This window comes from Lampetra fluviatilis, chromosome 70 (genome assembly GCF_964198595.1).
Source record: "Lampetra fluviatilis chromosome 70, kcLamFluv1.1, whole genome shotgun sequence".
NCBI lineage: Eukaryota > Metazoa > Chordata > Hyperoartia > Petromyzontiformes > Petromyzontidae > Lampetra > Lampetra fluviatilis.
This window is the reverse complement of record NC_136344.1, coordinates 1,194,567-1,212,809: the sequence shown is the minus strand read 5'-3', so window position 1 is coordinate 1,212,809 and position 18,243 is coordinate 1,194,567. Positions and strand designations below refer to the sequence as shown.

The 18,243-nt window shown below is 54.1% G+C and overlaps 2 protein-coding genes across 2 annotated transcripts in view; both read right to left on the bottom strand.

Moving 5' to 3' along the window:
• Positions 1-6,757: 6,757 nt before the first annotated feature.
• Positions 6,758-10,773, bottom strand: LOC144952825 (uncharacterized). The gene is made up of 5 exons (XM_078883293.1): positions 10,336-10,773; positions 8,578-9,310; positions 8,370-8,409; positions 7,578-7,793; positions 6,758-6,770 (listed from the first exon to the last, which is right to left on the bottom strand). Exons 1-5 carry the CDS (start codon positions 10,768-10,770, stop codon positions 6,758-6,760), a joined length of 1,437 nt encoding a protein of 478 aa, XP_078739419.1. The 5' UTR covers positions 10,771-10,773.
• A 6,077-nt stretch (positions 10,774-16,850) lies between these two features.
• Positions 16,851-18,243, bottom strand: part of PEPD (peptidase D) — a 45,202-nt gene continuing 43,809 nt past the window's right edge. Inside the window, 2 exon segments of the mRNA XM_078883292.1 lie at positions 16,851-17,009; positions 17,800-17,991. Of these exon segments, the coding sequence (XP_078739418.1) occupies positions 16,851-17,009; positions 17,800-17,991 (351 nt within the window).

Below are 18,243 nucleotides of genomic sequence, written 5' to 3'. Positions count from 1 at the left end.
GAGTGAGTCTATGAGTAAGTCTGTGAGTGAGTGAGTCTATGAGTGAGTGAGTCAGTGAGTAAGTCTCTGAGTGAGTCTATGATTGAGTCTCTAAGTGAGTGAGTCTATGAGTGAGTAAGTCTCTGAGTGAGTCTCTGAGTGAGTCTATGAGTGAGTAAGTTTGTGAGTGAGTGCGTCTCTGAGTGAGTTAGTCTCTGAGTGAGTGAGTCTGTGAGTGAGTGAATCTATGAGTGAGTCTGTGAGTGAGTCTGTGAGTGGGTCTGTGAGTGAGTCTGTGAGTGAGTGAGTCTCTGAGTGAGTGAGTCTATGAGTGAGTCTCTGAGTGAGTCTCTGAGTGAGTCTGTGAGTGAGTCTGTGAGTGAGTCTGTGAATGAGTCTCTGAGTGAGTGAGTCTATGAGTGAGTGAGTCAGTGAGTAAGTCTCTGAGTGAGTCTATGATTGAGGTCTCTAAGTGAGTGAGTCTATGAGTGAGTAAGTCTCTGAGTGAGTCTCTGAGTGAGTCTATGAGTGAGTAAGTTTGTGAGTGAGTGCGTCTCTTGAGTGAGTTAGTCTCTGAGTGAGTGAGGTCTGTGAGTGAGTGAATCTATGAGTGAGTCTGTGAGTGAGTCTATGAGTGGGTCTGTGAGTGAGTCTGTGAGTGAGTGAGTCTCTGAGTGAGTGAGTCTATGAGGTGAGTCTCTGAGTGAGTCTCTGAGTGAGTCTGTGAGTGAGTCTGTGAATGAGTCTCTGAGTGAGTGGAGTCTATGAGTGAGTCTCTGAGTGATCCTCTGAGTGAGTGAGTCTATGAGTGAGTCTATGAGTAAGTCTGTGAGTGAGTGAGTCTATGAGTGAGTAAGTCTCTGAGTGAGTCTATGAGTGAGTAAGTTTGTGAGTGAGTGCGTCTCTGAGTGAGTCTATGAGTGAGTCTCTGAGTGAGTCTGTGAGTGAGTCTGTGAATGAGTCTCTGAGTGAGTGAGTCTCTGAGTGAGTGAGTCTCTGAGTGAGTGAGTCTATGAGTGAGTGAATCTGTGCGTGAGTAAGTCTTTGAGTGAGAATATGAGTGGGTCTCTACGGGTAAGTCTCCTACGCCACACAACGTATTTATATTCTCTGGGGGCTGAGTCGGCTGAGACTCACAATTCCTGTTTGTTCAAAAATAAAAAATAAAAAAAACATTAAAATGAACTTTTATTAATCGCACACTTCTCAGAAACGCATTCAACTTCGTTGCTCAAGACGCTTCGAGAGAACCACCACGGCGAGAAGGGGGGGAAGCTCGTTCCAGATTATCACCATCGCCACCACCACCATCACCACCAGCGCAAGTGACTCATCAAGGCTGCATTGACAGCTGTCAGTTTCAGAGGCAACTCCTTCCCCATTTGCGAACAATGGGGGGAGCTGTCGGTCTCTTCAACTCTGTCTCTGTCTGTCTCTCTGTCTGTCTGTCTCTCTGTCTTTCTCCGTGAGTGGGTGAGTGAGTGAGTGAGTGGGGGTGAGTGAGTGAGTGGAGGGTGAGTGAGTGGGTGAGTGAGTGGGTGAGTCAGTGGGTGAGTGAGTGGGTGGGTGAGTGAGTGGGTGAGTGGGTGAGTGAGTGGTTGAGTGAGTGAGTGGGTGAGTGGGTGAGTGAGTGAGTGGGGTGAGTGAGTGAGTGAGAGAGTGAGTGCGTGAGTGGTTGAGGTGAGGTGACTGAGTGAGTGAATGAGTGAGTGGGGTGAGTGGCTGAGTGGTTGAGTGAGTGGTTAAGTGAGTTATTCACTGGGTTGAGTGAGGTGAGTGCCAGGTAACCATCTCTCCCCCCATCTCCATCTCCCCCGTGGCTCGCCTCCAGCAGCTGGGGGAGGGGAGAGGGGGGAGGGAGAGGGGGGAGGGAGAGGGGGGAGGGAGAGGGGGGGAGGGAGAGGGGGGAGGGAGAGGGGGGAGGGAGAGGGGGGAGGGAGAGGGGGGAGATTCCAGAGTCGCTGGAACTCCGCGATGTTCGCGTGCGCGTGACCCGCACGGTGCGGGGGTCAACGTGACCCAGGTCGAGATGATCGTGGGCCGAGGATGGGTGAGTGGGTGGGGTGAGTGGGTGAGTAAGTGGGTGGGTGGGTGGGTGATGGGTGGGGTGGGGTGAGTGGGTGGGTGAGTGAGTGAGTGGGTGGGTGGGTGGGTGAGTGGGTGGGTGGGTGAGGTGGGTGGGTGAGTGAGTGAGTGGTGAGTGAGTGGGGTGAGTGAGTGAGTGAGTGGGTGAGTGAGTGGGTGGGGTGGGTGGGTGAGTGGGTGAGTGGGTGGGTGAGTGAGTGAGTGGGTGGGTGGGTGGGGTGAGTGGGTGGGTGGGTGGGTGAGTGGGTGAGTGAGGTGGGTGGGGTGGGTGGGTGAGTGAGTGGGTGAGTGAGTGGGTGGGTGGGTGGGTGAGGTGAGTGGGTGAGGTGGGCGTGGGTGAGTGAGGTGGGTGGGGTGGGGGTGAGTGAGTGGGTGAGGTGGGTGAGTGAGTGAGTGGGTGGGTGAGTGGCTGGGTGAGTGAGTGAGTGGCTGTGTGCGTTGTTGTGTGTGAGCGTGAGTCTGTGTGTGTGTCACTGTGTGTGTGTGTCACTGTGTGTGTGTCTCTGTGTGCGTTGTTGTTATGTGTGTGTGTCACTGTGTGTGTGTCTCTGTGTATGTGTGTGTCACTGTGAGTCTCTGTGTGTGTTCTTGGACGTCTCGAGAATGGGAGTCCGTGCCAGGGACGCTGCAAACTCTCTGAACTCTCCTCGGAGTATCGCTCCGAGGAGAGTGTGTGTGTGTGAGTCTGTCTGTGTGAGTCTCTCTGTGTATGTGTGAGTTTCTGTGTGTGTGTGTCTGTGTGTGTGAGAGTGAGTCTCCGTGTGTGTGTGAGTCTGTGTTGTGTGAGTGAGTCTCCGTGTGTGTGAGTCTGTGGTGTGAGTCTCTGTGTGTGTGAGTCCTCTCTGTGTGTGAGTGAGTGAGTCTCTCTGTGTGTGAGTGGAGTGAGTCTCTGTGTGTGTGTGAGTGAGTCTCTGTGTGTGTGTGTGAGTCTGTGTGTGTGAGTCTCTGTGTGTGTGAGTCTCTATGTGTGTATGTGTGTGAGTGAGTCTCGGTGTGTGTGTGTGAGTGAGTGAGTCTCTGTGTGGTGTGTGTGTGAGTCTGTGTGTGTGTGAGTCTCTGTTTGTGTGAGTCTCTCTGTGTTGAGTGAGTCTCTCTGTGTGTGAGTGAGTGAGTCTCGGGTGGGTGTGTGTGAGTGAGTCTGTGTGTGTGTGTGTGTGAGTCTGTGTGTGTGAGTCTCTGTGTGTGTGAGTCTCTATGTGTGTGTGTGTGAGTGAGTCTCGGTGTGTGTGTTGTGAGTGAGTGAGTCTCTGTGTGTGTGTGTGAGTGAGTCTCGGTGGGTGTGTGTGTGAGTGAGTGAGTCTGTGTGTGTGTGAGTGAGTCTGTGTGTGTGTCTTTGTGTGTGAGTCTCTGTGTGTGTGTGAGTGAGTCTCTCTGTGTGTGAGTGAGTGAGTCTCGGTGGGTGTGTGTGAGTGAGTGAGTCTGTGTGTGTGTGAGTGAGTCTGTGTGTGTGTCTTTGTGTGTGAGTCTCTGTGTGTGTGTGTGAGTGAGTCCTCTGTGTGTGTGTGTGAGTCTGTGTGTGTGAGTCTCTGTGTGTGTGAGTCTCTATGTGTGTGTGTGAGTGAGTCTCGGTGTGTGTGTGTGAGTGAGTGAGTCTCTGTGTGTGTGTGTGAGTCTGTGTGTGTGTGAATCTCTGTTTGTGTGAGTCTCTCTGTGTTGAGTGAGTCTCTCTGTGTGTGAGTGAGTGAGTCTCGGTGGGTGTGTGTGAGTGAGTCTGTGTGTGTGTGTGTGAGTCTGTGTGTGTGTCTTTGTGTGTGAGGTGAGTCTCTGTGTGTGTGTATGAGTGAGTCTGTGTGTGTGTGTTTTTGTGAATCTCTGTGTGTGTAAGTCTGTGTGTGTGTGAGTCTCTGTGTGTGTTTGTGAATCTCTGTGTGTGTCTCTGTGTGTGAGTCTCTGTGTGTGTCTCTGTGTGTGTGATTCTCTATGTGTGTGAGTCTCTGTGTGTGTGTGGATCCGGCATGCATCCATGATGTTGTGTGGATGCGCCGATGTCGGAACAGCGTGTTGGTAATTACAAGCCCATGGGGCTGCAGAAAAACCTAGCAGCCTCCTACCGTTTGTTATTGAGCTGATCTGGCCCATGCCTTCCAATCAATCCAGACCAGATGCCAGCATCATGACCAACTCGGGCATTAAATTCACCCCACAAGATGACTCTATCCCGAGGGGGCCACTTTAGCCAGCACCTGTGACAGGAGGTCATAGAAGGCATCTGACTCATCGGCCTTGCTGCATCCCTCCACGGATGTTCGTCTTCAGTGGGGGCATAAGAAACCACGACCACCACTCCTCACCTCTGGTTGATGGGAAGGCGAGCCAGAGTAGCCTTGGGCTTACAGCTTCCAACACCTCACTGCCACGCTCCATGCCCCCTTCTTTTTTTGTTCAGAATAAGAGCCACTCCCTGTTGTTTGGCAGTCTCCTGCCCTTGAGTGGGAGGACTGTCCACCCCTCATGGTGGTAGAAGCCAGAGCCGGTCCACCGGACCTCCTGAATACCACAGAGATCCAGGAAGGGGCGGTACCGGGTCCAGCTCCCGACAGAAGAGTGCAGCCTCTCCTCCGCAGTGAGCGTTCGAACATTCCACGTGGCCATCCAAATGGCTTTTTGTTGTTTCTGGAGGAGGCCCCGAGGGTAAATGAGTCATTCTCCAGGCTCCGCCAATTGGGGTTTGGCCAGGAGACGTGATAGACGCCTGTACCCCCGGGGCCTCCGGCACAAGCTTATTAAGTTTTTACATCGTAGTTTAGCGGTAGTTAATTGAAGGTGGAGGGGGTTACCAGCCCATCGCACCCGTCCAGAGCCCCCATTTGGCCGCTGTGGTGGTCACAGACGCCATGAGGGGAAAGGCCAATCTAATTGGCCCTCCACCCATGGCACTGCCCACCACAGCGTTGCCCGTCCGGCACCACGAGGAGGTAGGCGGTTGTTTTTGCCGGACTATGTGTGTGTACAGACACACACACAGACACTCACAGACACACACACAGACACACACACAGACACACACATAAAACACAGACACACAGACACACAGACACACACAGCTCACACATACATACACACATACATACATACATACACACACAGACACACACAGCCAGACATATACAGACACACACACAGATACACAGACACACAGATACACACAGAGATGCACACACAGATACACACACAGATACACACAGCCTGACACATACAGACACACAGACACATACAGACGCGCAGACACACACAGAGACACACACACACACATACAGGCACACAGACACACACACACATGCAGACACACACACACAGATACACACTTCACAACTCAAGGCGTCAACCACAGCAGACAACAGCATTCACCATCATGAGCAGCTCACAATGCAAATGTTAATCCCTCATTTTTGTTTTGTTTAATAAATTTTCGGGTGCAAAATTATAACCGTTGTTCATATATATAGTAAAATATAATTCAAGCTGACAACAACACCTCCCCCCCTCCTCCCCCCCACCTAACCAATCAGCTACACTTTAAAGTACAAAAAAATGATGCATTTCTTAAATTTCGTTTTAAAGCTTTCGTGACTGCAGGGATTCATCTTCTTGGTTCTTTCGGTAAAGTCATCACGTAGAAGGGAAATAATAAAATAATAAAAAATAAAACATAATAAAATAATCTTCTTGGTTCTTTCGGTAAAGTCACGTAGAAGGGAAATACATTTTTTTTAAAAACATGATAAAATAATAAAAGAAAACATAATAAAATAATAAAAATAAAACATAATAAAGTAATCTTCTTGGTTCTTTCGGGTAAAGTCACGTAGAAGGGAAATAATAAAATAATAAAAATAAAACATAATAAAATACAATTCTCACGACGTTTCGGCCAACAACGCAAGCAGCCGTCCTCAGGTGAAGAACAGGTCTGTCGAGAAGACAGCGTCTGAATGAAACACCTCCAGGCTTGGAGCGTATATTTAAGCTGCTGGGTTGGAGGGGGAAGAGCGCTTTGACAAAAGAATTTGCATATCAAGAGGAATTTAGCATATTTATGGGAAATGCAGATATGGGATTAGTACTACTTGTGGAATGGGGTGTTTCATTCAGACGCTGTCTTCCCGACAGACCTGTTCTTCACCTGAGGACGGCTGCTTGCGTTGTGGCCGAAACGTCGTGAGAATTGTATTTTATTGTTTTATTTTTATTACTTTATTACTTCCCTTTGTGAGAATTGTATTTTATTGTGTTGAATTTTAATTATTTAATTATTTACCTTTGTGATAATTGTATTTTATAAAGTTTTATTTTTATTATTTTATTACTTCCCTTTGTGAGAATTGTATTTTATGATGTTTTATTCTTATTATTTTATTATTTCCCTTTGTGAGAATTGTATTTCATTGCGTTTTCTTTTTATCCTTTTATCATTTCCCTTCTACGTGACGACTTTTACCGAAAGAACCAAGAAGATGCATTCCTTCTTAGGATTATAACGGTGATGATGATAAAGAGCTGTCACTGCCACGGACGGAATGAAGATTGCGCGAATGCCTCTGGGCATCGTTCGGGAAGTTGGAATGTCGTGAGAGCCTTCACTACAGCACCAGGGGTCCGGCCCCTGTCGAAATAAAATTTTAAAAAATTATGAAAAAAATTCAAATGGCCTCTGCGCCTTTCCTTATTGGACAACGTCCACTTCCTGGTTGGACTACGCCCACTTCCTGGTTGGACCACGCCCACTTCCGGGTTGGGCCACACCCACTTCCGGGTTGGGACACGCCCACTTCCGGGTTGGGACACGCCCACTTCCGGGTTGGGCCACCGCTGCCACCACCACCACCTCCTCCATCACCACCTCCACCACCACCACCACATCAACCACCACTACCACCACCACATCAACCACCACTACCACCACCACATCAACCACCACCACTACCACCACTACCACCACCTCCATCACCACCACCTCCACCACATCAACCACCACTACCACCACCACATCAACCACCACCACTACTACCACCACTACCACCACCACCACTACCACCACCACGTTAACCACCACCACCTCAACCACCACCACCTCCATCACCACCATCACCACTACCACCTCCACCACCTCAACCACCACCACTACCACCACCTCAAACACCACCACCACCGCCACTTCCACCACCATCTCCACCTCAACCACCACCTCCTCCACCACCTCCTCCACCTCCTCATCTATTCACCACCTGCTTCCTATCTCATCGTCCGCCGGTCAACCCCCATCAACACCCCACCACCACCACCACCTCCCCTACCACCTCCATCTCCTCCTCCCCCACCTTCCCCACCACCACCACCACCACCTCCTCCAACACCTCCACCTCCTCCACCAACACCACCTCCACCACCACCTCCTCCTCATCCATTCGCCAACTGCTTCCTATCTCATCGTCCGCCGGTCAACCCCCATCAACACCCCACCACCTCCATCACCTCCTCCCCCACCTTCCCCACCACCACCTCCTCCACCCGACAACAAGGCCCTCAGGGCTCCGAGCTCGCTGGCGAGTCGCTGGGTGCGTGCGCGCAGTCGCTCGTTCTCGGCGGCGAGCTCCACCACGCGGGTCGCCGTCTCGGCCGAGCGAAGCTTGGCCTTGTCCCGGCTCTTCCGCACCGCCACGTTGTTGCGCTCGCGGCGGGCGCGGTAGTCCTCCGTCGACTTGTCCACCCCCTTCTTGACGGGCCTAGGCCTGCCCTGGTGGTGGTGGTGGGGAGGGGGGGGCTGTGGTGGTGGTGGTTGTGGTTGATGGTGGTGGTGGTGGTCGGGGGGGGAAGGTCGAGATGGCTGAGGTGGTTGTGGATGAGTCGCTTCGTGGTGGTGGTGGAGTTGTGGGTGGTGTTGGTGCTGCTGGTGCTGGTGGTGCTCAGGTGGTTGGTGTTGATGATTCGGATGGTGGTGGTGGTGCTGGTGATGACTCTGATGATAATTGTCTTCCTCTTCCTCCTCTTCTTCCAGTTCCTGCTGCTGATGATGATGTTGAAGCTGCTGCTGATGCTGCTGCTGGTGATGTGGAAGCTGCTGCTGCTGATGATGCTGCTGCTGATGATGATGTTGAAGCTGCTGCTGCTGATGCTGATGGTGGCTCAGAAGAAGAAGATGATGATGGTGAACGTTCGGATGCATCGCGTTCCGCTCGGCGTTTTCCGCCACCACCTGCTGCTGTTGCTGATGATGCTGCTGTTGCTGATGATGATGATGCTGCTGCTGCTGATGATGCTGCTGCTGCTGATGATGATGCTGATGATGAAGATGTCCTCCGAGGTACAGAGCGCTGGGCACAGGGGTCGAGGGAGGCGTGGGATTTCCTTGAAACGAACTCGCGCCAAATCCTCCACCGCCGCCACCACCGCCACCACCACCGCCACCACCACCACCACCGCCACTGCCACCGCCACCACTACCACCGCCACCACCACCGCCGCCACCACCACCACCTCCGCCACTGCCACCACCACCACCGCCACCACCGCCACCACTGCCACCGCCACCACTGCCACCACTTCCACCACCACCACCACCGCCACCTCCACCACCGCCACCACCACCACCGCCACCACCGCCACCACCACCCTGATATCTGGTTCCGGCAGCGACTTTGTTGTCGTCAGCGGGTTCCTCTTTCACGGCTAAGCGGACTTTGGGGTGGTACCGGACAGCCGCGTGATTGTGAATGCTGCCGATGATGCCACCACCGCTGATGCCGATGATGCCACCACCGCCGCTGCCGATGATGCCACCACTGCCAATGAAGCTGCCACTACCGCTGCCGATGAAGCTGCCACTCCCGCTGCCGATGATGCCACCACTGCCGCTGAAGCTGCCACCACTAACGCTGCCGATGATGCCACCACTGCCACTGCCGATGATGCCACCACTACTGCCGATGCTGCCACCACTACCGCTGCCGATGATGCCACCACTGCCGATGATGCCACCACTACCACTACCGATGATGCCATTGCTGCCGATGATGCCAACACTACCGATGATGCCACCACTGCCGATGATGCCACCACTACCACTGCCGATGATGCCACCATTGCTGCCGATGATGCCACCACTGCCAAGGCCGAAGTGGGGCTGAGGCGTGAAGATGCCGCAGCTGCTGCGGTGTTGTTGACGGGACAGCGGCAACAACGGCGACGAAGTTGCCGATGTCGACGTCGACGGCGGTGGCGGTGGTGTCCGGTGATGTTCCGGGAAGTTCTGTCAGAAGGGGGGGAGGGGAGGGAGCGAGAGACACAGAGAGGCAAGCGGCATCTCGTCAGTCCTGGGTGTTGAACGTCCGTGCTTTTTTGTTGCGCATAGGTCAAAGGTTTAAGGTCGTACGATGATGATTAAGAACATTTTTAAACTGTTGCTTTTCACAATGCCATAGGAAAGAAAGACAGAAAGACCGCAGGTGTCTGTCTCATTACGGTCAGAATGAAACGTGGCTCGACCTTCTGAGATGAATATTACTCAAGGCTCGCGTTGTGGCGGGCACACTCGTGAGGTAGAGAAATCTTTGTTAAATTTGGTATTCCTGATCTAGTTCAAATGTTTTATGTCACACGTAGGTCAAAATCGATACCACAGGTCTCTGTCGGGTTCCGGTCAGAATGAACCGTGGCTTGACCCTTTGAGATGAATATTACTCAAGGCTAGGGCTTCAACCCAGGTTCTCAGTGTCTCCGACACGGCCATCGTGAACCCCCTGAGAGAGAGAGAGAGAGACACCCAGACCCAGGGCTTGAACCCAGGCTCTCAGTGTCTCTAAAACGGCCATCGTGAACCCGCTGAGAGAGAGAGAGAGAGACACCCAGACCCAGGGCTTGAACCCAGGATCTCAGTGTTTCTGACACGGCCATCGTGAACCCCTGAGAGAGAGAGAGACACCCAGACCCAGGGCTTGAACCCAGGCTCTCAGTGTCTCTAAAACGGCCATCGTGAACCCGCTGAGAGAGAGAGAGAGAGACACCCAGACCCAGGGCTTGAACCCAGGATCTCAGTGTTTCTGACACGGCCATCGTGAACCCCTGAGAGAGAGAGAGACACCCAGACCCAGGGCTTGAACCCAGGCTCCCGGCGTCTCTGACACAGCCATCGTGAGCCCCCTGAGAGAGAGAGAGACACCCAGACCCAGGGCTTGAACCCAGGTTCTCAGTGTCTCCGACACGGCCATCGTGAACCCCCTGAGAAAGAGAGAGACACCCAGACCCAGGGCTCGAAATCAGGTCCTCGCCACTCACCACGCTAACCGCCTTGAGCCCGCCAGTCAAGAACCCTTCTTCCGGGAACTCGCCACCGAAAATATCTCCACCACCACCACCACCGCCACCACCAGCACTACCACCACCGCCCACCACCAGCACCACCGCGGAGGGTTTAGGCGATCCCCTCCCTAGCGGGCTGGGCCCTGTGATGTAGGCGCTCAGGTCGATGCAGTTTTCGTAGCAATCTCCGAGATCCTCGCCGCTGGTACCGGCACCGGCACCACCACCACCGGTACCGGCACCGCCACCACCAGTACCGGCACGGGCTCCGGCCGCTGCCGCAGACGACGCCGACGATGCCGCTGCCGACGCGCCAGGCGTCGCGGGCAGCGAGACCCCCACGGACGCCACCGCCGCCGCCGCCGCCTTCGCTGGGAGCCTCTCAGTCTCATACAGATTCCACGGTTCCATGGTCGAGGGTGGGACGGCGGAGGGTCGGGCCGCTGGCGGTGGTGGCGGTGGTGGTGGTGGTGGTGGAGGTGGTGGTGGCGGTCGTGGCAGTGGTGGCGGTGGTGGCGGCGGTGGCGGCGGTGGAGGCGGTGGCGGTGGTGGCGGCGGTGGTGGTGGTGGTGGTGGAGATTTCAGCCGACGGTTTAGCAATCACTCGCTCGCACGGAAATCGAACAGATTTTGTCGAAGTCACACCCCCGCTGGTGCTGGTGGTGGTGGTGCCCACCCCCGCTGGTGCTGGTGTTGGCGGTGGTGGTGGTGGTGGTGGTGGTGGCGGTGGTGTCCACCCCCGCTGGTGGTGGTGGTGGTGGTGGCGGTGGTGCCCACCCCGTTGGCGGTGGTGTCGGTCGACCGAGGAGCCGGTGGTGAGAGTCCTGCGAGCGATGGGCAGAGGAGGCGGTGACGTTGATCAGACTCACGGAGAGGCTCTCGATGTAACCGCCGCCTACAACCGCATCCGCTTTGGCGGACTGACCCGTCCGTTCCCTTCCCACACCCCCCCCCCCACCCGAGCTTTTAATTTAAATAATTATCTCAACGAATAAATGGTAACAACAACCCGCCAGAGCCAACACGCCCCTTGGTGTCCGTCTGAAACGTCAAACCTGGCGGATAATCCCGACATCCCGCGCGATCGCCCCCCTCTCTACAGTACAGGAGTTGCAATATCCTAGCAGGCGGTTGGGCGGGGGTCGATCCGATTTCCATTGGCCGTGGCGCTGATATCATCCGCTTGGTGCGGCAGGAGAATTCACATCGCTCAGATGGAGACCATCACCAGAATTCACATCACTCAGATGGAGACCATCACCAGAATTCACATCGCTCAGATGTCATCACCAGAATTCACATCACTCAGATGGAGACCATCACCAGAATTCACATCGCTCAGATGTCATCACCAGAATTCACATCGCTCAGATGGAGACCATCAACAGAATTCACATCTCTCAGATGTCATCACCAGAATTCACATCACTCAGATGGAGACCATCAACAGAATTCACATCTCTCAGATGTCATCACCAGAATTCACATCACTCAGATGGAGACCATCAACAGAATTCACATCACTCAGGCGGAGACCATCAACAGAATTCACATCTCTCAGATGTCATCACCAGAATTCACATCACTCAGATGTCATCACCAGAATTCACATCACTCAGATGGAGACCATCACCAGAATTCACATCGCTCAGATGTCATCACCAGAATTCACATCACTCAGATGGAGACCATCACCAGAATTCACATCACTCAGATGTCATCACCAGAATTCACATCGCTCAGATGGAGACCATCACCAGAATTCACATCACTCAGATGTCATCACCAGAATTCACATCACTCAGATGGAGACCATCACCAGAATTCACATCGCTCAGATGTCATCACCAGAATTCACATCACTCAGATGGAGACCATCACCAGAATTCACATCACTCAGATGTCATCACCAGAATTCACATCACTCAGATGGAGACCATCACCAGAATTCACATCGCTCAGATGTCATCACCAGAATTCACATCACTCAGATGGAGACCATCACCAGAATTCACATCGCTCAGATGTCATCACCAGAATTCACATCACTCAGATGGAGACCATCACCAGAATTCACATCGCTCAGATGTCATCACCAGAATTCACATCACTCAGATGGAGACCATCACCAGAATTCACATCGCTCAGATGTCATCACCAGAATTCACATCACTCAGATGGAGACCATCACCAGAATTCACATCTCTCAGATGTCATCACCAGAATTCACATCACTCAGATGGAGACCATCAACAGAATTCACATCACTCAGGCGGAGACCATCACCAGAATTCACATCACTCAGATGTCATCACCAGAATTCACATCGCTCAGATCTCAAGCTATGTGCAATGCTTAAGAAGTTAAATGTGAATACAGATTAGTGAGTGTATGAGTGAGTGACACTTTGAATCAGTGAGTGAGTCTCTGAGTGAGCGAGTCTCTGAGTGAGTGACACTGAATCAGTGAGTGAGTCTCTGAGTGAGTCTCTGAGTGAGTCTCTGAGTGAGTCTCTGAATGAGTGAGTGAGTCTCTGAGTGAGTGAGTCTCTGAGTGAGTGAGTCTCTGAGTGAGTCTCTGAGTGAGTGAGTCTCTGAGTGAGTCTGTGAGTGAGTGAGTCTGTGAGTGAGTGAGTCTCTGAGTGAGTCTCTGAGTGAGTGAGTCTCTGAGTGAGTCTCTGAGTGAGTGTTTGAGTGAGTGAGTCTCTGAGTGAGTCTCTGAGTGAGTGAGTCTCTGAGTGAGTCTCTGAGTGAGTGAGTCTCTGAGTGAGTCTCTGAGTGAGTGAATGAGTCTCTGAGCGACTCACCCGATCTCTCTCCCATCCACCTTGCAAGTCCGTGCTGAGTAGCGATTCTGAGTTGACTTGCCTCTCTCTCTCTTCCCTCTCTCACTCACTCACCCCTGGGTCGCTTTAACAACACTCAGAGAGGGAGGGGAGAGGGAGGGGGGGAGTGGGAGAGAGGGGAGAGCGTGCGGTGAGGGGGGGAGTTTGTGTGTTTGTGTGAGTCTGTGTGAGTTTGTGTGAGTCTGTGAGTTTGTGTGGGAGTGAGTCTGTGTGTGTATTTGTGTGAGTCTGTGTGTGTGTGTGAATTTGTGTGTGAGTGAGTCTGTGTGTGTTTGTGAGTGAGTCTGTGTGTGAGTCTGGGTGTGTGTGAGTTTGTGTGTGTGTGTGAGTTTGTGTGTGTGTGAGTCTGTGTATGTGTGAGTTTGTGTGTGTGTGAGTCTGTGTGTGAGTTTGTGTGTGTGTGAGTCTGTGTGTGTGTGAGTTTGTGTGTGAGTTTGTGTGTGTGTGTGAGTCTGTGTGTTTGTGAGTTTGTGTGTGAGTTTGCGTGCGTGTGAGTTTGTGTGTGAGTCTGTGTGTGTGTGAGTTTGTGTGTGTGTGAGTTTGTGTGTGTGTGAGTTGTGTGTGTGAGTCTGTGCGTGTGAGTCTGTGTGTGTGTGAGTCTGTGCGTGTGTGAATTGTGTGTGTGAGTGAGTCTGTGTGTGTGTGTCGCCCTCCAACAACAACGGAGGGCGGAGGAGCGACGCTCACAACAACGAGCGGAGCGCCGGGTGGCTAAAGCACAGCAAGTTGGCACAGTAGGGGGCACAGGTGGTGCATCAGCCAGTCATCTCGGTCATCTCAGTCAGTCGACCCGTGGCACCTGCTGGGTCTGCCCCGTGACCTCCTGCCAGCGGGCGTTCGACACTTCACGTGGCCTCAACGTGCACCTAGCCTGGCACAAGCGTCGTGGTGACGTCGCCGCCACCTACTGGCGAATGGCGGTTGTTGTTGAGTGTGTGAGTGAGTTTGTGTTTGTCTGTGTGAGTCTGGGTGTGTGTGTCTGTGTGTGTGTATCTGTGTGTGTGCCTGTGTGCGTGCCTGTGTGTCTGTGTGTGTGTCTTTGTGCGTGTGTGTGTGTATCTATGTTTGTGTATGTGTGTGTGTATTTGTGTGTGTATCTGTGTGTGTGTCTGTGTGTGTGTGTCTGTGTGTGTGTCTGTGTGTGTGATTGTGTGTCTGTGTGTGTGTCTTTGTGCGTGTGTGTGTATCTATGTTTGTGTATGTGTGTGTATGTGTGTGTGTCTGTGTGTGTGATTGTGTGTGTATTTGTGTGTGTATTTGTGTGTGTATCTGTGTGTGTGTCTGTGTGTGTGTCTGTGTGTGTCACAGGGCCGGTAGCCTTCATAGGTGCTCGCTACTAACAGCACTTGCCCCTGCAGCCCTGCAGGAGGCTACACGGGGGACCTTTGTCTGTGTGTCTATAGTCACTGCTACTCACAGCACTTGCCCCTACAATCTGTTACAGGCTACACGGGGGACCATTGTCTGTGTCTGTGTGTTGTACTTCTGCTTTCACACCCAGTGTGGTGAGTCTATGGGTCTCTGTGTGGTGAGTCTGTGGTTCTCTGTGTGGTGAGTCTGTGGGTCTCTGTGTGGTGAGTCTGTGGGTCTCTGTGTGGTGAGTCTATGGGTCTCTGTGTGGTGAGTCTGTGGGTCTCTGCTGTGTGATGAGTCTGTGGGTCTCTGTGTGGTGAATCTGTGGTTCTCTGCTGTGTGATGAGTCTGTGGGTCTCTGCTGTGTGATGAGTCTGTGGGTCTCTGTGTGGTGAGTCTGTGGGTCTCTGCTGTGTGATGAGTCTGTGGGTCTCTGTGTGGTGAGTCTGTGGTTCTCTGCTGTGTGATGAGTCTGTGGGTCTCTGTGTGGTGAGTCTGTGGGTCTCTGTGTGATGAGTCTGTGGGTCTCTGTGTGGTGAGTCTGTGGGTCTCTGTGTGGTGAGTCTGTGAGTTTCTGTGTGGTGAGTCTGTGGGTCTCCCTGTGGTCTGTGCGAGGCTACCTGGGGGAGCTTTGTCTTTGTGTTGCTACTCAGCACTTGCCCCCGTGGTCTATGCGAGGCTACCTGGGGGAGCTTTGTCTTTGTGTTGCTCTCAGCACTTGCCCCTGTGGACAGTGCGAGGCTACCTGGGGGAGCTTTGTCTCTGTGTTGCTCTCAGCACTTGCCCCTGTGGACAGTGCGAGGCTACCTGGGGGAGCTTTGTCTTTGTGTTGCTCTCAGCACTTGCCCCTGTGGTCTGTGCGAGGCTACCTGGGGGAGCTTTGTCTTTGTGGTGCTACTCAGCACTTGCCCCTGTGGTCTGTGCGAGGCTACCTGGGGGAGCTTTGTCTCTCTGCTGCTATAAGCACTTGCCCCCGTGGTGTGTAGGAGGCTACCTGGGGGAGCTTTGTCTTTGCCTTGCCGACAACTCAACAGGAGAAGAGGGTTAATTGAGGGGAGGGGCTGTGTGGGGGGGGGGGTGCTGGGGGGAGGGGCTTGGGGGGGTAAGGGGAGGGGCTGAGGGGGGAGGGGCTGGGGGGGTTGCTGGGGGGAGGGGCTGAGGGGGGAGGGGCTGGGGGGGGTTGCTGGGGGGAGGGGCTGAGGGGGGTAAGGGGAGGGGCTGTGGGGGCAGGGGAGGGGCTGTGGGGGGTAAGGGGAGGGGCTTGGGGGGGAGGGGCTGAGGGGGGTAAGGGGAGGGGCTGTGGGGGGCAGGGGAGGGGCTGTGGGGGGTAAGGGGAGGGGCTTGGGGGGAGTGGCTGTGGGGAGGGGCTGGGGGGGGGGTTGCTGGGGGGAGGGGCTGGGGGGGATAAGGGGAGGGGCAAGAGAGGGGGGCGGGGTGAGAGGCGAAGCGAGTTCATGGTGAGGGGAGGGGCTGGTGGGGGGAGAGGGGGAGGGGCACACAGACAAAGGTGCCCCGTGTAGCCTCTAGCAGGGCTGTAGGGGCAAGTGCTGCTAGTAGCAGCACCTGTGAAGGCTACTGGATCTGTGGCACACGAGGGGGTGGGTGGCCAGCACCACGCCCGGCCGCCTTTGTCTCCCCAGTAGCCACTACACCACTCACTCACTCACTACAGAGACACTCACTATTTGCAAATTGGTTCGTTTATTGAACAATTTTTTCAATCTGAAAGAATATAAAATCCATCGATCTGGCACCAAATCAAAATCACCATCACCACCATCATCATCATCATCACACTGTGATTACGGTCTTCAAATCGATTATCATCAAATCGTCATTGGCTGATATCAATCAACGCTAATCATCAAATCGTCAACGGCCGATATCAATCAATGCTGTTGTGGATACCACCATCATCACCATCACCACCATCACCACCATCACCACCACCACAACCAACACAACCACCACTATCACTACCATCATCACCATCACCACCATCATCATCACAAACACCACCACCACCACTACCATCATCACCACCATCATCACCACCACCACCACAATCACAACCACCACTACCATCATCATCATCATCACAAACACAACCACTACCACCACAACCACCATCTCACCATCATCACCACTACCACCACCACCATCATCATCACAACCACCACCACTACCACCATCTCACCACCACCACTACCATCATCACCACCACCACTACTACCATCATCATCATCATCAAAACACCACAACCACCACCACCATCTCACCACCACCACCACCACTAAGGTGCCCCCCCCTTCTCCTGGCCCCCCCTCCCGCCCTCCTCCTCCTGGCGACGTCCCAGCGCCATCAGCGCCTCGATCTCCTCCACAGAGCGAGGCACGCACGTCAAGAGCTCCACTCCATCACTCGTCACCACCACGTTGTCCTCTATACGCACCTGGGGGGTGAGGTGAGAGTGGTGAGAGTGGGGAGAGTGAGGGGTGAGTGAGGGGAGTGATGGTGGTGATGGTGGTGATGATGGTGATGATGATGGTGGTGACGGCACGCACGTCAAGAGCTCCACTCCATCACTCGTCACCACCACGTTGTCCTCTATACGCACCTGGGGGGCGGGGTGAGAGTGGGGAGAGTGAGGGGTGAGTGAGGGGAGTGATGGTGGTGATGGTGGTGATGATGGTGATGATGATGATGATGGTGGTGACGGCACGCACGTCAAGAGCTCCACTCCATCACTCGTCACCACCACGTTGTCCTCTATACGCACCTGGGGGGCAGGGTGAGGGGGTGGGGGGGGGGGGGTGAGGGGGGGGGTGGGGGGGTGATGGTGATGATGGTGGTGATGGTGATGATGGTGATGATGGTGGCGGTGATGGTGGTGATGATGATGGTGGTGGTGACGGCACACACGTCAAGAGCTCCACTCCGTCACTCGTCACCACCACGTTGTCCTCGATACGCACCTGGGGGGCGAGGGGTGGGTGGGGGGGGTGGGGGGAGAGTGGTGGGGGGGGTGGGGAGTCAGGGGGAGTGATGGTGATTGTGGTGCTGATGATGATGATGGTGGCGGTGGTGATGATGATGGTGATAATGGTGATGAAGATGGTGGTGATGGTGGTGATGATGACGAGGGAGGAGTGTAACGATAGCGACGATGAGGTGATAACGACCCCTCCCAGCCCCTCCCCTCCCCCCCCCAGCCCCCCCCCCCCCAGCCCCCCCCAGCGCACCCCCCCGAAGTTGTCGAATCTGCGCAGTGCGTCTTGGACGAGGAAGGGAGCGAGTCTGGGGTCGTCTTGAGCCGCGTGGAGCAGGTGGGGGATGAAGTAGAGGCCCGGCTCCACGGTGAGCACCATGCCCTGGCACAGGGAGCGCGCCGTGCGCAGACAACGCACTCCCTCGCCACTAGGACGCTCCACTCCCTGCACAGAGAGACACGCAGAGAGAGACACACACAGAGACACACAGAGAGAGAGAGAGACACAGAGAGAGACACAGAGACAGAGAGACACAGAGACACACAGAGAGAGAGAGAGACACAGAGACACAGAGACACAGAGACACAGACACACACGGTGAGCACCATGCCCTGGCACAGGCAGCGTGCCGTGCGGAGACAACGCACTCCCTCACCACTAGGACGCTCCACTGCCTGTGGAGACACAGAGACACAC

Excerpts from the sequence above, each read along its gene's own strand:
- LOC144952825 (XM_078883293.1), bottom strand. The coding sequence starts at position 10,770 with ATGGAACCGTGGAATCTGTATGAGACTGAGAGGCTCCCAGCGAAGGCG. Across the intron at positions 9,311-10,335 it reads GGCTCAAGGCGGTTAGCGTG|AACTTCCCGGAACATCACCG; the intron begins GTGAGTGGCGAG and ends CCCTTCTGACAG. Across the intron at positions 7,794-8,369 it reads ACCCCTGTGCCCAGCGCTCT|GCCTAGGCCCGTCAAGAAGG; the intron begins GTACCTCGGAGG and ends CCACCAGGGCAG.